This window comes from Lagopus leucura, unplaced genomic scaffold (genome assembly GCF_019238085.1).
Source record: "Lagopus leucura isolate 7727_CA_CO unplaced genomic scaffold, USGS_WTPT01 Super-Scaffold_100004, whole genome shotgun sequence".
Classification (NCBI taxonomy): Eukaryota; Metazoa; Chordata; class Aves; order Galliformes; family Phasianidae; genus Lagopus; species Lagopus leucura.
Genome location: NW_024962264.1, coordinates 48,049,436 through 48,067,270, shown reverse-complemented (window position 1 = coordinate 48,067,270; position 17,835 = coordinate 48,049,436). Strand labels below are relative to the sequence as shown.

The following is a 17,835-nucleotide window of genomic DNA, read 5'->3' as shown; positions in this document are numbered from 1 at the left end:
TGAACTGAAGCATTCATTTTAAAACAACAGCTACAAGGAAAATAGTTCAATGATTGGAGTGGCAAAATGACATCAAGAAAACCCTCCTGGAGTCTCCAAGTGCTTGTTTTCGTATTTTGCCTCTTTTGCCAGTCAGCAGGGTGGCTGCAAAAGGGAAAGAAAAACCTTTGCAAAAATCCATAACTGGTGTCAAGGGGCTTACAGAAAGGCCTGCTGCTCCCCAGGCAGATGGTGGCTTAAAAAAAAAAATAATAAAGCAAGCTGGGCTGATGCTAGAGCCATGTTGCCATGGGAACAGGGAGGTAAGGATGCTGCTCAGATCTGACCGGATGGAAGCAGGTTCAGGATTAGGATTAGCGAAGAAGTGGCCAGATTCCCTCTGCCATGCATGGTTTTCCTATTCTCCTAAACACAAAGCAGGGCTCTCTGAAGGTCTGCATCACACATCTTGATGCAGATTTCAGCAATTTAAAAAGTATGCACCCGAATGCGAGAGGGTGCATGAGCACTGAGGCACATCAGCTTTAGTGATCCACGCAAACTGGGTGTGTAAATGGCAGAAGGATGCCCACCTTCCAAAGCAAGACACAGCATGCAGCAGTGGTCAGCCACGAGTAGCTCTCCACAAGTTGGGCATTGGGAGCGTTGAACACAGTAGAGCACAGCCATACAGTTGGGATTGCAGAATAATAAGAGGATAATGATTTTAAATTGTCAGCCTTCTGCCTTAGGAAAACAAAGTTAATTGCGTCTGATATACATCAGTGTTATTTAAATATTACAAGAATCAGAAAATGGTTTGTGTTGGCAGAAGTACTTCAAGTATACTTGTTAGTTCCCTTTAGATGTTTGAGGTTAGCGTACCAAAAACGTTTTCATCTCGTCGCTGTTTTCAGAAGAACCCCTATGAGCTGATTTCAGGCACCTTGTTTCTCCAGCCAATTTCAAACCATAAACAGAGTCCAAAGCTAAACGCAATGAAAACAAACTCTCAGAATGAGAACAGAGCTAAATATGCAGATTGAGGTGATTTGAAGAGTGAGCATTGTTTCCTTGGCTGCTGTCTAATGACGAGCAAGATTCGGACCTTTAGAACTGAGGCAAACTCACACCCGGACGAAGGGAGCTCTGAAGTCCTGCAGCTTGCAGACTGCCGGCACCGCCTACGGCTGAGCGCAGCCAGGTGCTTCGAGGAGCCCCGCTCAGATACTGCACTGATTGGGAGCAAATGTGCGCCCACCCCCGTGCCCAGCACGCAGGTGTCCAGCAAGTGGGTATCTTTTTAAGCTGGAATAAATACAAACGACTAACTTTAGCTCATCTTTCCGACACGACTAGATGAATGGACTGTTTGTTTTAGGGTTTGGTTTTAAAAAGGCCTTTTGAAAGAGTTTTCCTGCCAATTTCTAGAAACTTCTATGCTTCACTTCAGGCTTAGGAGCATTTCTGCTCGAGCTGGGACTGCTCGCACCGCCTTATCAGCCGCGCAGGTCTGCAGGATGCGCTCTGCTGTCTTCCCTCGCCCCAAGCCCACGCTCACGTGCGGTGTTTCTCAGCACACCTTGGAGCACAGAGCTCTCGGGCATCACTCCGACATCTCCCGGCCGCTCTCCCTCCGCAGCGCTGCCGTGAGCTGAGGGACGGGGCTGCGGGCACAACGCCGGTTGCAGCCGGGGAGGGCTCGGCCGCCCCCGGGGGGACGGGCCGCGTGCCCGGGCTGCAGGCAAAGCCGCTTGGCCCGTCTGTTTTATTTTTAGCCGGCAACGCGGCGGGCGGGGCGGAGGCAGGGCGGGAGGGAGGAAGGACCGAGGCGGCACCAGGCGCGGGGTTACCGCAGGCGAGCCGCAGCCGCCGGGCTGTAGAGCTCAGCCGCCCGGCCCCGCCGCGGCAGGCAGCGGTACAGGCTGCGGCGCTCCCCGGCCGGCTGCCCGGCGCTCATCGCGGCTCCCCGATGGCCAGCCCCGCGCTGGAGCTGGGAGAAGCGCAGCCCCCGCCCGACTGCCCGCAGCCCGAGCCGGCGTTCGGCGAGGCGCAGAAGTGGATCGAGGTAAGGCGATGGCAGCGCGGTGTGGGCGCCGTGCCGCAGTCCCGAGCTGCCGCCTGGCCGCGGGGCTCCGGCGGTTCTCGGAGCGCGCGATTTGCGCTCTGCGGCATCCGCGCCGCAGCCCCCACGCCGGATTTAAGCCCTTAATCGTATTTCCCTCGCCCGCCCCCTGGCTCGGGCTGAGTGGGGCGGCCGTAAACAGCAGCGCAGGTGCTGGAGCCGACGCTTCCTCCCGGGCTGGGGGCACCGGGGCTCCCCGGCCCTCCTGGAGACCAGACCCCCCGGGGCACTCCCGGCCGCAGAAGGGCCGCGAAGGTAACGCGGAAAGGCTCGTGGTGGTGGGGGTGCCCGCATCCCCTCCTGTGCTGCTCCCGAAAGCTGAGGGCAATGCGGCGCTGCCCCTCGGGTCTCGCTCGGGGTTTGCTCGCGCTGTAGAACGCGCAGACGGGCAGGTGGAGGTGAGATGCTGTAGTTCAATATTTTGGCGTGTAACAATAGCAACGCTTTGAGTAGTTCCGCGCCGTATTGCTGGTGCAGAATACCCGCGAATGTGGCATAAACCGAGATAGCCGGGTAGGAGATCCCGTCAGTTGCAGGCTTTGAGTTTAATCTGCGGCTTTAGGTTCTGCTCTCCTGCGGTGGTTGGGCGAATGGTTGGTAAAGTCGCCGCGACGGTGGGATTCCTACATTCTCAAGTATATTCTCAGGAATAATGGTTGACTCCAACGTCATCTGAAACGGCAGTGCTGTGTCAGGCACTGACATAGCTGGCCAGTTGCTGTAGACCAGAGAGAGGACAAGAGGACCAGAGATGGGAACGCAGAGGAATGGGGAAAGAAGGACTTCTGTGCCAGTGTACAGCTCAAGGGAGAAGTGCAGTGCGTGCAGGCAACTGCGTAGGGCAGATGAATCAGGTGGTCCCCGTGTATCCTTCCTTACAACAGAGGAGCAGGAGGGAGGCATGTGACCCTGCTCGGTGCACAGCAGCTTATGACTGTTGGTTCTGGCTGCTAAGGATGCCAGGAACTCAGCAGCAAAGCAGGTCGGTAGGTAATGAGGCTGCCAGCAATCACTCCGGGCATGATGATAATGAAGGGAGTGTGAGCCTTCCTGTCTAGAAGCAGCGCGTGTGGGTCAGGCGGAAACCTCCCTCCTGGGCAGTTCCCTGTCTTCCCAAGTTCTCATGCCTATGCTGGTGTGTGATGGGGCAGGTAAGAGGAGTAGGAAGAGGCTTAACTCCTTGGTGCTGGCCCAGGAGAGCCATGTGGATAGAGGAAGCTGGATGTAACCTCTCACCCTTCCTTATTCACTTTTTTAATCTTCTTGATGCATGGATGGCAAACGTGTGATGTGTGTGGTGAGGCTGTCAGCTGCCTGTGAAGCAGGTGTGGTCCCATGTGCCTTGTGCATGGTATTTCCTTTTGTGTTAAGCTCTGAGGTATGAGGGTTAACACCTCTTAGAAAAGTGCGGTCAGCGTTCACCATCCTTGGACTGAGCAAATGGTGTGGAACTTGATACATTAGCCCAAGGATATTGAAAAGCAACATCAATTGTAACATCCTAAGATGTTATCTATTTATTGTAGGTATTAAGCCCCATTGATTTGAGTGAAAACCAGAAATAGGGTTGTGCCATGCCTGGCTGCTAGGTCCACCTCGTTCAGCTCTGCAGTTGTTCCTCAGCTGTCTATGCGCTGGCCCAGAGGTGTTAGCAATCCTTGTGTGTGTGGTGGCCTCCAGCTCAGTGGTGAGCATTTACAAGGATGTCTCTCTCAAATGAAAATAAAACAAGCAGCAACTGCAGTAAGCTGGCTGCTGATGTCCTTGGTATGGGATGTGGAGGATTGGCAGTGAGGGTGCTAGCAGAGAGCTTGGAGTCTGTCAGACAGTAGAGCAGTGCCACACAAGGAAGCTGAGGCAGAAACACGCAGATCTGAAGCTGCACGTTTTTATTGGTAAGGAACCAGCTGTGTGGTTCAGGGATGGATTCTCATCCAGTTTAAATATCATCCAAGTGCTGTCTCTGCTGCAGCAGCATTCTGCTAGTCCAGGAGCAGGCTGGGCGCTGCACAGACAGGTGCTAAGGCTCAGAGTGAGTGTCCGAGAGGCCTGCCTTTGCTCCTTGGCATTTGATGTTTCACTAGAGCGTGTCAGCTGGGTGCTAGAAGTCATCTTTTTCCTCTCTCAGAGTTATTCCACTCTTTGAAGAATAGGAGAATCCTGCTTGCAGTGAAGTGGGTGGTTCCTCATAACAATCCCATCCCCTTTGTGCCTCCCTTGAGCTATGGAACAGAAGCACTGAAGTCCATCTGAGTGTGCAGAAGGGCCTGAGATCTGGATGTGGTGTTGACAGGTCTGATGTGATCTGCGTGTGACAGGAGCTGGGATGTGGGGATTCTGTGGACTTTCTGCTCCAATCACAAGTCACTGTTGATAGGAAACTGAAATTCAGCCTTGCTCACATGTTCAGTTCTGCACAAATATCAGCCATACTTCCCCCTGTGTAACAGTAAACCAGTTCTATTATTTTAGTTTGACTTGGCATGTGCTACTTACACAAAGAATGCCCTCTTAATGATAAAGTGAACCATATTAGTGGCACTCAGAAGACTTAAAATAAAGGCACCAGATGAAAAACCCTGCAAGGCAGCTCCATCAGCCTGCATTATTAAAGGTGCAGTATCTCGTTTCAATTAACACAGCTCAGTTTCACTGAAAGAATGTATCAGCCTTGTAAAGTGTAGTGGCTTACTAAAGCAAAATAACAAATCTAATTTAATCTAATGGCCCATAATTTTAAAATGTCAAGGTTCCCAGTGTGTTTGCTTAAACTACAATAACTGGTGGTTGAAAGAACATCTGTATAAACAGTCGTTCTTGCTGCAAGGATTCGTAACAGCAATACAGTAATAAAGCCACATTTAATACTGGTGCAGCTCCTCAGGGTATTGTTATCTCCTCATCGCCTCATTAATATGCTCTGTCCTCGTTGTTGAAACTTGGTTCAATTAGGGATGGCTTTTCCATAGACTTGTATTCCTTAGAAACTTTGCCAGCTGATAAGAATGCTTCCTCTATTGTTGTCTGGTAATAATAAACAGGGCGTGCTTTCTGTCCTCTATGGTCAGTGTTTGACTTCGCCATTCCCTATAGATGTGCATGGGCTAATGTGCAGTAATTTCTAACTCTGCCACTTTCATATGTATTTTCCTGGAGAGTTGTGTTGTTAAGAAGCTTGTGAGCCAGAGGGGTTTGTTGGTTGTGTGGTTGTTGTTTTTTTTTTTTGTTTACCTCCAATAGATTTCTCTGAAGGCAGCAGCTTTAAGCTGGTTGCTTCCAGAACTGGGGCCAGGTGTATTACTTGGTGCTTCTGGAAGTGCCCTTTTGTGCAGCAGAACAGCCATGCCACCATCTGCTCCGCCGTATCTAGAGGCAGTGTGAGAGGTATAAAAACAGTGATCCGGGCAAGTAAATTTCATGTTATTGTCTTGCCTCAGGAGTCTGGAAACAAGATTTTGTTAGGATGTCTCTCCCTTCTGCGGATGCAGTTCTAGAAGGCTGAGACTTACGTCTCCCATTGCTTAAAAGTCAGTGGGAGTAGCTCATTGACAAAATCATATATGATGAAGGAAGTGGATTGGGTTATCTACTGAAGGTGTCTAGAACCTGAGGAATACACACGTCGGTTTATATGGCCTTCAAAATACAGTGTGACACTGATTGGTGTGCCCTGACTTGGAGGAATATCAGAGATAAAGCTCCTTCTATTGAACATACTGGTTAAACCTACTGATTGGCTACGTATATGAGAAACTTGTCTCTTGCAGGATTGTATCTAGACTATCTATCAACTCTTCCTTTGCTTTCAAAGGGATTTTAAGATCTTTGATTACGGACTCTAGTCCCACAACCATGGTGCCCCAGCAAGACTGGGACCATCAGTCTTGTTGATACTCAGGAATAGATTAAATCCAGCAGATGTTTTCTGCAGGAGGCAGCTCTGGAGAAGCCAGTTTGACTGCCTGTGAAAGTATCTGAATGCAACCACTCACATGTAGAAAAGTGCAATAAGACTTAGGACTACATGGTTTTATTAAGCAAATCTTGTAGGAAAGTTGGTGAGTTATGCTGCAAACAGTGCCTACAGCTGACTTTTTTTTTTTTTTTTTTCAGTTTCTAGTCTTTCCTGTTTTCTTTGTGTTTCTTTTTCTTCTCTTACTGGAAGAGTGTTTTACTTGTGTACTTTACATAATGTATTGGGAATGAACTTAAAGGGACAAGTGTAGTTATCTAGGCCAACAGTGCCTGACCTGGTAATACTTCAGGTCTATAGCTTTGTACAATGAAGGTGTCTGCCCTGATGGTAAGAGGGTCCAGCTTGTGGGAAGGCTGCTGTATGCAACCCCAAATCCACTGGGGAAGTATAGCAGAGATTCTCAGTTACATCAGTGAGCTCTGAACACAGGCCTTGAGCTTTGAAAAATAGCTTCAATTGACAGATTAGTATCCATCTTGGCTGTCTTTAAGCACCTAACTTTATAGTTGATATGTGCTAGTCACAAATCCCTCATCATGGTGGAATTTATAAAGCCTAGTATTAAATGTGGAGGTTGGCAGACCAGCCTGCAGCAGAGGGGTTGAGCTTGATGGTTCTTGGGGTCCCTTCCAACCCAAGCCATTTTATGATTCTATGAGGATGTTCCTCAGACTGGAAGAAACTAATATGAATGGACCAACTGGCTAATCTGTGGACAGCTAAAGTTAGATTAATATTTCCCATAATGTTTATAAGTTAATCATAAAGAGTCAAAAGATGGATGGTTCAGAGTAACTTTACTGCAGTTATTATGACTGGGAATGGAATTCTTCATTCTTTCTCTACATCTCCAGGGCAGCATTTAGTGAGGGCAGATGAGGTTGATGGGGTGCTCTTCGTTCTGGCTAGGTCAGTCATTCAGTGGAATGAAAACTAAATTGTTTTAAAGGGTTGGAAGAACATGTCCAATCTCTGATGTACTAAACCATCGCCTTCTAGAAATATTTTCCTCCCCCAGTTGCATGGCAGCTGTGTGTCCCGTGTACATTGACCCAATTCCCTTGTCATGAGATCTGTGTAAGCCATGTTACAAGTAGTGCGTAACACAAGGGTGAGAATAGTGAGAACAACAATACTATTGATAAAGGGATAATGTCAAGAAATGTAGGGTTGTGCTGCTAATTTCCTTAAAACTGAATTCATTTCTCCTTTCATTACTAAAATTCTAAAATAGGTAAAAGATCACAGATCAAAGATCTGCCCTTAAAAACCAGGGTCTGGAATGTCTTTGTCTAATTGGTTGCAAAGATCTGTTGGATGCAACTATTCAACCTCTTTCCACTTGTTCTGCTGGTGTTAACTACATTTTTTATTTTAAAGAAAATTATCATCTAGAAAGCTGGAATCTTTCTTAGCTTGGAGAATAAGCAGATGATCAGTGTGGCAGAATTGTTTTCTAGAATGTGTTAGTCAATGAAGGAAGAGTTATTTCACAACAGGTTATAAAAGCTATATTATCTTTGGTTTGCAGAAGCTGCCAGTCCATGAGCTCTTCATCCACCGATGAACGCTTCTATGTATTAGTATTGTAAATATCCCAACAAGAACAGTTGTATAAGACTAGTACAGTAAAAGCAAAATTTACTGGGGGTGAAAGCATCATTGGAAAGAGTGCTTGATAAAGCTGGATGGGGGAAGGTGTGAGCATTCTGGCATACAGAATGTGAAGATCTCAGTTTTCCCTCCTTCAGTGTGTCGTTTAAGAATGAAACTACTGTGCTCCCTTGCTTCACTCAGTCCCCTCGGTTATGATAATTACAGCTACTATGGTACTATAATATCAAAGTTAATAGCTGAAACCTCTTCAAGCTATGGCGAGAACAGTATCAGGTGAAAGGGCTGCACCACATGCCCTAGAGGTAGGTTTGTAAGAATGTGATGAACTAGAACACACCCTGACTTAAACTGCCTCTTATTTATTAAACAGAAATGTACTTAGTGTACCTGGGACAGGCTGAATGACCCTTTGCTGTGGTGCAGTGTGTGGGGAGTGGCTGCCTGGAGAGGGCCTGGGGGGGACCAGCAGGGCAGCAGGTTAAATATGGGGCAGCTGCGTCCTGGCAGCAGAAAGGATTGATGTAAGTTGATGGAAGTGGTTATTTGTTTGCTAGGCCACACCTGCGATACTGCATCCAGTTTTGGGGCCCATGGCACAGAAAGGACATTGGGACATTGGAGAGAGATTGGCAGAGAGCCCTGGAGCTGGCTGGGATTGGAGTACCTTCCCTGGGAGCTAGGCTGGAGAAGAAGTGCATGGCAGGGAGCCTAGTAGCTTGAGGCAGGTTGTTGAGAGGACAGAGACATGGGGCAGGAGAATGAGACACCTGTCACACACTAAAAGAGGAAAGGTTCTAACTTAGCAAAGATGCTTCTCCTTACTTCGTGAGGACAGCTGAGCATTGGTGCGGGCTGCCTATCCCTGGGTGGCTTGATGCCCAGCTGAAAAGAGCTCCAAACAAGTAGCTCTGGCTGACTTCTGCCCTGGTATGGGGTAGGAGCTTGGGCTTAGAGGCCCTCAGGGACCCCAGAAACCTGAATAATTCTGTGGGTCTGTGGTTTCTTGAAAGTAGGTGAGTGAATGTTGCTAAATTTTATTTTTAATCCTGCTTTATTGGATGCTTACAGTATCACCACATTTAAGCATCTGTTTACATGAACAAGATCTTCTCTTTATGGAGGCAAAACTCCTGTGGCTTTTGATGAATGTTTTCTAGGTACGCTACTGACTTTCCTTTGTGGGAACTCCTCAAGGCAGCATAAAATGTGTTTGGCTTCCAATCTAACTACTTCTACTAAACCTCTTTTATCTTAGAAAACTAAACATGAGTGGTTGGCTGGCTTGGTGAGATTCTGTTATTTAATTCACTTTGCATAGCTATTGTTGACCAATAAAAAATGAGCTCCACTTGCTTTTTGGGTCTTGAGGAGATGATGGGCAAGCTTAATTCTTGAGAATTCGATTGTTAAATCCTTAAGTGGTTCTTTGTTTGTGGTTATATTATTGGTTATAATAATCCTTTGCTTTCATAGATACTCTGATCAGGTCTACTATAACTTGCTCAAAACTGTTAACTCTTTTATCTAATATATGTATATATAATGTTGTGGATAAAATTGTGGATGTCCCTTCCTGGAAGCATTCGAGGCCAGGCTGGATGGGGCTTTGAGCAGCCTGGTCTAGTGAGAGATGTCCCTGCCTATAGCAGGGGTTGGAACTAGATGGTCTTAGATTTCCCTTCCAACCCAAACCATTCTATGATTCATTCTATGAATGATTCAAAGATTGTTGGTACTAATCTTACCTTAACAGAAGGGCTAGCTTAACGATGCAGTTATTAACAATGCTTGCTCCTCATGTTAAAATTAATTTGAAATACTCTAGTGACTTCGATGTTAGAGAAAGGACAGAATTCTCTTGATTTTGTTATTTGAAGAGAAGCCCTGTTGTGCTACGTTCTGCCGCTTTTGGATATCTTGCCTAGTGTCAGAGACAGTTTGATTTTGAAAACAGCTTTGACAAGCTAAAGTTTTTAAAAAATAATATTGCTGTGCCTTGTTGGCTCCGGCATCATTGGCAGTGATTCATGGGGCACTTTACAGACTGAGGAGCTGCGTGATGGAAAAGCAATTCTTTAACTCTGCTTTCTACAGTTGAATGAGTAGGGTAAAAGGGAAATTATCTCCATTAATCTCGCCTTCACAGACATTTCTCTATGATCCTTGTTCATGCTGGAAATAGCACAGGAATTCTTCCATGTTGTGATCCCACAGAGAGTTTCAGGAACAGCATAAAAGGAAAAATTCTTTGTGACGTCTCTTCCAACCTCCAGAATCTCCCCACCTTCATTCCAGCCCTGTGGTTATTTACAAGCTACACAGAAGGTGGCCGTATGTGTTCAATGTGCTGCAAAAAAATGTAAAAGTCTTCTTCCTGAGAATACCTTACTACTGTTTCCTTTCCTCGAGGCATTGGTCAGTTTTTAGTTCAGTATTGCAGTCATGAGCAGTGAAGTCTCTGGACAGATTAACATATCTCATTTTTAAATTAGGCTGTTACCTGCTTTCTGTTCCTCATCGTACTTTGCTGTGATTCAGGCTTTTCTCCCCAACATGAGGATTTGAAATCTCTGAAAGATTAATAACAAGTAACAGTTCCCAAAATTGATGTCAGTTCTGTTACATCCAACACAGGTGCAAATCAATGCCTTTGACTTTAGGAACTGACAGTGCTTGGTAGCATCACATGAAGTTGCTTATGCAGGATGGGACTGTTGGAGATACTGTGATCTGAAGATGAAAATAAATAAGTGTGTGTTCTAATACTGGAACTTGCCATCTCCAAAGGTAGCAGAGTTGAAGGGGAAAAAATCTCAAGCAACTAAAACTAGAGAGCCAAGAAACTCAGCTGAATTTGTACTTCAAGAACAGGCTGCAGATTGGCACAAATAGTGGTAACCTTTACTCTGACTTGAAGAAGCCTTTCTTTTGCGTAAGAGTAGGCTGATGCCCATAAATAACTGTTTGCAAGTGGGAGGAGAATGGTTGCATGGCTACAGAGGACACAGGGCTGAGATTAAAATCTCTTCATGGTGCTTTGCTTTGCAAGCAGTGTGTTCAGAGAACTTACAGGGCTGCGTTATGCCCTTATAGTTCCAGCAGAAGGTCATGGCTCTGATAGAATGTGCAGGTCTTCTTCCAACATCTCAGAACAAATAGAATAGGTATGGATTTGGGGGTTACACTTTTGTTATTTTCCCTCCCAATTTGCTACTTGGCAGTGAGTATCTTCTGACTGGGTTTGTGGAAGGGTAGGGAGGAATGAGGAGAGATAGGAGTGGCTGACTTGTCTCTGTGAGGGCATCATAGGCAAGGATGGCAGTGTCCTGAACATTGAGCTGAATGCCTTGTGAGTAAATGTTGTTCAGATTCATTTCAGTGGGCTAACTTACATGTATTGTAGCAACGGAGAGGTCAAAGCTTTCTTTAAGTCCAGAAGCATAACTATAAACATGTAATCTAAACAGGGGAAAAAAAAAATGCAAGTATGTAAAAGTTCTTCTGTTTCTCTTTTTCCTGAATCTGATGTGTTGTTTTTTAAGGTGGTGGTGGTTTGGAGAAAACGGAAGTCTTTATTTTGGAGCACACATGTGCAGTGTGCATCTTCTGCCAGGGTTTGGACTGACTGAAGGTAGCCAAGGGAATGAACTGTTTTCCAGAAAAATGGCACCATCAAGGAAGAGAAAAGTCTCAGAGTCAGTGAATTGTAAAGGTGACTCTCTCAAAGCTGAAAGAAATGATACAAACCCTTAGCCTTACATCCCACCCCTCCCAAAACCAATTCTTATTTTGACAAGGGGCCTTCAGTTTTGGAGTAACATGAAAAAAAGGCATAAATCAACAAAGCTCAAGCAACTCAAATTATCTTTTATTAGAAACAGCTTGCCTTTCTATGGAGAAGCAGAAATACCCTCGAAACATTTTAATTACGAACATGCAGATCTCCAGGCTTGCTGGGGCCGTATTTTCTCCTCTCAGATCAGTGCCACCCTGCCTGCACTGCCCTTTGGCCAAGTGCTGGACTGATGGCCACCGCTTCTGGGTGAGCACTCTGCCCATGGGCACAGAGAACTGCACGTCTCTGTGGGACAGTGTGGCACACAGCCACGTCTGGCATGGAGGTAGTGGCTGCTGCACCGCGCTTCCTGGCATCCTGAGCTTCTTAGATTGGCATAGCACAGCTGAGGGGTCAGACATGCCCTGTGTGAAGGCAAGTGTAAGGGGAGCCGGGCGTTAAAAATAAAGCTGGTGGAGCTGCAGAGTAATTTCACCTCCCTCACATATCTCTCAGTGATTATTTCTCTTGGATAGCAGCAGCCACTTCCATTTGCAGCGGCGCACTCCGTGCCGTGCTCTGCAAAGAACATCACACGGAATTAATTGCAGCTGCCCTTCTGAAGGATGTGCTTCAGTTGGTGCTGGAGTTCTCTCAGAGTATGCCAAACAAAAAGATTTGTCATTTAAAACTGTCTCTGTAATAAATACTTTGCTACTTTGTTCCTTCCCGTCATTTTGCTTCCTTTGACTAGCTTCAGGGGAGAAAGTAAGCAAAGCTGCTGTAAATGGCTGTGGGATAACCATGGAAATTCACAGGGGTAGTTCTGAGACAACATTCCTAGCAGTTTGAGTCTTCCAGAGCTTGGGAGTCTAACCATTAATTTCTTTTCATTGTAGTTTGCTAGTCTCTCTGAAGTAGTAATGCAGTATAATAGGTTTAAGTCTTTGCTTTTTTTTTTTTTTTTTTTGGATTTCAACCAAGACACTTGAGAGCACGTTCTAGTTGTAGGCACTTCTGGTGTTGTGGTTCCCCACTTTCCCTTCAGCATTTGTTAGTTTCTCAGTGCAGTGCTTAAGCCTACAATGCCATACAGGCTTTTCTTTTTCATTTTAGAGCTGTGTGGAGGAAACTTGCTTTTTAACTTCCCACATGAAGGGCCTTGAGGAAATCAATACATTAAAGCCAGAGCAGACTTCTTCAAAGTGCTGCGATCTCAAACTGTGCTGAAAGCTTTTGTTTTCTGCCTTTTTCCTGTTCTTAGCATCTCTCAGGAGGAGGAATGTAAGGGGTTGTCTGCACAGGGGAAGGGGAGAATCATGCCCCTGTATGGCCTGAGTACATGCTCCATATGAATACGAGAAGCAGGCTACCAGAAGTAGCACTGCTGGCAGCCTTGGCACAGGATGGGGACCTCAATGTGAAAGTTTCCCATAGCTCGTGCTACAAGGGAATAGGTGCTGCTGAAGAGCAGGGGGTTGGTGCTGACTATGGGTAGTGAGTGTTTTCCAGTATATGCTTATGATAGGGTTGCTTCAAACAGAAATGAAGCTTCAGGGTAATAGCATCTACTGCTATTCATAGGCTCCTGGAGGTCTCCTGGAGTCCAGCAGCTTCTTAGAAGTCAGTATAGTGATTCTGCCACTATTTCTAACCTTATTATATGGTGGCAAGCTCTGACCAGCTTGTGGGAAAGGGATAGATGGCAATTGATGCAGATAAACTGAACCACTTTAGAAAGAAAATGAAAGCTTGTTATTTTCTTTTAGGATTGAGAGGGAAGAGGTAGGTATCTGAAACACCAAATGGAATGGAGGAGCAAAACATAAGCTCCTGTTTTGTTGTGGAGGAAGAGGCCTTCAGATGTAATTACAACTGTGTACAAAGCATAAGTGGTTGGTAAAGCAAATATGATAGTGTCATTAGATCTGTGCCTGGCAGAGGGAGATTTGTTGGTACTTGGTGTTTACTTAGAGTATGAGGAAAATGTTTAATATCTTCAATGAAAAGTGTGTTAGAACAATGACTCTTCTGTGTGTAGAAAGCCGTTAGTCCAGGGAGAAGTGTGTATTCTCATGCCCTGTGTTCTCAGCCAGTATATTGTGCAGTTTTCCGCAGGACAATGGCATGAGATGAAAGGAGCTGCAGTCTGATGATTTCTCCATGTGCAATTGCATGTATGGATCTCTTGAAAGTATCTACAAAAAACACACTCAGAGCAGTGTGTGTGGATCTGCAAGATTGTCCTTCTCCTCAGAACTAGGATTTCTTGATACCAGAAGCTGTTGGAAGGAAAGAGCATATGTGGGAATTTCTGGAGTATATTAAGTATAGCCTTTGCTCCTGGTGCTGTGATGAAAGATTTGGACTAATAAAATTGAGAGAATCATGACTTTGTTCTTGCTAATAAAGCAGAATGACTTTCTTGCTCATCAAAGCCCATCTAACTTTTGGATGGCTCAGTGCTTTGGGCCATTGTACTCACCATTTGTGGGGGCAAATGTGTGGGAACTGCTGAATCATGGCCTGAACCTCTGATTGATCACCTGAGGTGAGCAATGAGTCAGACATGGAAGCACAGGTGAAGGCAATTCACCTGTGCTGCCGGAAGGGTGGAGCCTGGCTGCACCTCTCCTAGAGCCATTTAAGAGCTGACTGCCAGTGGGAAAGGATCTCTTCTGGAGATCCCCTCTCTGGAGTTTTGCAGCGAGCCCAGGATGCAGGTAAGCCTTCTATCTATTCTCCTTTTTTGTTGTTATAGTCTGCTTTGCCAAACTCTCTTGTTTGTTTCATAATTAGGACATCTTTATATTAATTGACTATACAGAAAGGTTGGGGGGATTTTGCCTTCTGTAAATGGCTGCCAAGGAATCTGTCAGTTAATACAGAGCAGATGAAGTGGCAAAAGGTGCATCTTTGTCACGTGGATGCTGCCAGCTGGCTGCATACTATATGCCCAGAGTGTTTTAGATATCTTTATGTGGAAAAATGGCTATTGCAAACTCTCTGGAGTAACTTGTGTTTAATCATCCATTCTCCTTGTATCTTCTGGTGCGTATAATACCAAGATTTTTCTTATTGTTCCTGTGTTTTGGCATAGGTGGATTTTTTTTTTTTAACAACTGTTAAACTTGCTTCACCAATTGAAGAGCTACCGTAGGAACTTGAGTAAAATTCTTATGTAAGACTTCTGTTATCTCTTATTACCTGAACTGTATGTTGGCACTTACCCAGGTGTGGGTAAGGTCTTGGCTCAGAGCTGCTGCTATTCCTGGAGCTTCTGATGAATGCATTTGAAATATCTTTATCCTCTTTCAACACTGGGGCAAGCCAGTCCAAATCTGATGCAGAGGGGAAAAAAAAAAAAAAAGTTTTGTAAAGGGAAAAGATTAAGAGGAGGGGATTTTGGATAGAGAGCATCAAGAGAAGGCAACCTATAGTGAATGGGCACTTCAGAGAATATAACCTAAACCAGGCACTTTCTAATTCACTGTAAAATTATAGTTGTTGTTTATTTTCTCCTGCTCTGGGTGAAGTCTGGTTGACATCTGGATGGCAGGCTTGATCATGATGCAGGGGAGGTGCGGGTTGTTCTGCTGCAAGTATGAGATTGCCATGCTAGTTTCAGTAAGATGTTCAAAAGATTCTCAAATAGCTTCTTTAGTAGACAGATTCTGTGAAGTTGTTTCTTTTCTTAATAGTTCTTTTGCACCAGCGTTTAGTATGCCTTTCCACATTGAGAATGAATATGTACTAGCTTACTATATCTTCTCTTTGGAAGAGACTTGTATACCTCTCAATTTGTTCCTGGAGTTATGCTGCTGTGTTTCTGAAGAGAACAGTTGTTTCCTTATGTGGTTCTGCCATCCTCTCTCATACTCTCATTTTTAATGCAGAAGACGATGGCAGATAGTAGTTAAACTGTGGTGTTAGTTCTTGCTCTTCACCTTGAGGTTGGCTTGAAATGTATTGCTTTCCAATTGTAGGCAATTGTTCCTCTATTCAAGATGAGCAGTGTAGCATCCAGGCAGCTGTTTTGCTGACATTATTCCCAGTTAGTTATTCACTTGGATTAAAGGCTTTCTGCTGTCAGAACTCTTTACTGGGAGCATGCTGTCACTTAGCAGACCCATTAAACAACTAATTCTGCACTGCTTAAAAATTTTTCACCTGTCTTGCATCCTTTGTATTTAGAGTTATAACCTCTCTGCCCTGTGGGCAAAGAGTACAGAGTTACCATAAATACCCTTTTTTTTTTTTTTCCCCACAATACTTTCAAGCCAGGAACTTAAAAGCCAGACTTTTGTTCAGCTTTGCTTGTTCTGGGGCACTACAGATACTGTCTGTGTGCTTGAGGCTCTGTATACAGGTGTTCCACAAACACTTAGTGAAGTCTTTCGGCAACAAGGAAGTCTCTCTCAGCATGTATTTGTCTTGTTCACTTCCTGAAGACTGTTATTGTAGCTTCCATGGTTAGTCACATAGGTAACATAGTCCTGGGAAGACGGTTATTTTAATAGTGGTGTTGATGCTGCCAGTGCCTTTTCTGTGACTTCTTGTTTGTGCAGATGGTGCTGATCATTGCCCTCCTCCTCATCTCTCATGGAGGTGGCACCATGTGTTCTTGCCAGCACAGTTGGGCCAGATGTAGCTAGAGGGAAGTACTTCTTGGGTTTTGGACCCTTGGTACTCAAATGATCATTCCTCTCTCTTCTCTGCTTCTTAGCAGTTACCTGGAAGTTACCTTGTGTGCTATTGTGGGAGCTCCAGTTTTAAGCTGAGGTACAAGTGTTCCTCCTTTAATTAAAATCAAGAATCAGTAATTTAGTTGGAGCTGGCACTGATCCATGCTGGATAGAGAGGTTTTATTTCCTTATGTGTTGTTTTGCTGCTGATCAGCAGATAGAAGGAAGATCTCTGATTCAATCCATGCCCTTAAAGCATCAGTTTCTTTACTAATATATTTTTCACTGGCCTTGGATCTCTTGCATGACGAAGAGAATGTATTGGTCTCCCACGATCTGTATCTGATTTCAGCTTTAGAGACACGTATTCTCACACTGTGTCTGTATAATGTTCAGTAAAATTCTAGAGAGAATTGTGATAATACCTTTAATTTTTATCAAGCCAACACCCTTTCCCTGGCCTCATCAATTTGTTCTGGTTTATTCTGCTGCCTGAGTGCACTGAATAAATTCTGTATGCTTCTGGTGAGCAATTCTCTTGTGGATTTAATCATAGGTGTGAAAGGAGAAGAACAAAGGTGGTTTTCATTATTAGGAAGAACAAAGCCTTGAACAGAAAAGAACTGATGGCCCTTTCAACAAGAGATAAGTTTCCAGTACTCTGTCCAGCTGATGTATGTTGTATTTTTAGACTTCAAGTTTGGTTTTTAAGCTAATATACATTTGGAAAATATTTGGGTAAGTAGGTATGTGTGTTTATGAATATAATCTGACACAAAAGGATTCATTCTGTAGAAAGAAAGAATGGTGTTAAATCATATTTTAGTAATAATATTTCCTGCTACTCTGTTCGTAATACAAAAGTACATTTTGCAACTGAAGTCTATAAAAAGAAAACTGAATTGTTTGCTTAAATTTCATGAGCAAAAAGACTTAATATGTAATTACTGAGAAATGGATAGATCATGGCTTTCTGGGCCTTTGCCTGGCATTCTCCTTTGCTGAATTTGTGTGCTACAGCCTACAGGCATTCCTGTGTAATTCTTCTGTTACGAATATCACCTGGAGTTTGACAGCCTTCAGCAGTGGCTCAGGCTGGAGGCAAGATTCTATCTGCATGTGACCTTTTTAATTATTAAATCCTGGATTGAGATATTCCATAAGTATGTGTTTTGGTAGAGTATGTTTACTCATTTCTATTGGTGGTGGTGATATCTCATTTCCATGTTGAGACAAGGCACTCGCTGGCTTTGTCCTCCCACACTCAGATTTTAGGGTCATGCTTGTAGCGTGATAGAGTGACTCCTGGTTTGTTGTTAGTGGTTTTTGTTGATTAAAGTTATACCTTTAATCATTTACAGAAGATGTGTAATTTAGGAATTCAGCACACTTCATAAGGATAACCTTGCTATCTTAATAGAAGCAAATTTCATCACCCAAAGGATAAACGATCAGTTGTTTGGTATGGGAAAATAAATGACTTGCATTTCTTAGATACATCAGTTTATTTTAAATTACTATTGTATTTTTAATCAATTACAGTGAATTTTATTACCATGCAGAATTGAGGATGGTTCAGTGTATTCATCGTAGGATACACAACTTCCTACACCAATAGACCTTTCACATTTACTGTGCAGAAAGTCCAGCTTGGTGCCCTTTTGAACAGCAGAAAATA

The 17,835-nt window shown here is 44.5% G+C and overlaps 1 protein-coding gene across 10 annotated transcripts in view; it reads left to right on the top strand.

Moving 5' to 3' along the window:
* Window positions 1–1,950: 1,950 nt before the first annotated feature.
* Window positions 1,951–17,835, top strand: part of LIMCH1 (LIM and calponin homology domains 1) — a 165,746-nt gene continuing 149,861 nt past the window's right edge. For 6 of the 10 annotated variants that reach the window (XM_042871926.1, XM_042871922.1, XM_042871921.1 and 3 more), the window contains exon 1: window positions 1,952–2,047. In XM_042871926.1, coding sequence (XP_042727860.1) covers window positions 1,952–2,047 — 96 coding nt within the window. Of the gene's footprint in view, window positions 2,048–2,303; window positions 2,360–17,835 lie in introns of those variants that run through there. The other 4 variants (XM_042871923.1, XM_042871924.1, XM_042871929.1 and 1 more) reach the window with 3 other exon arrangements.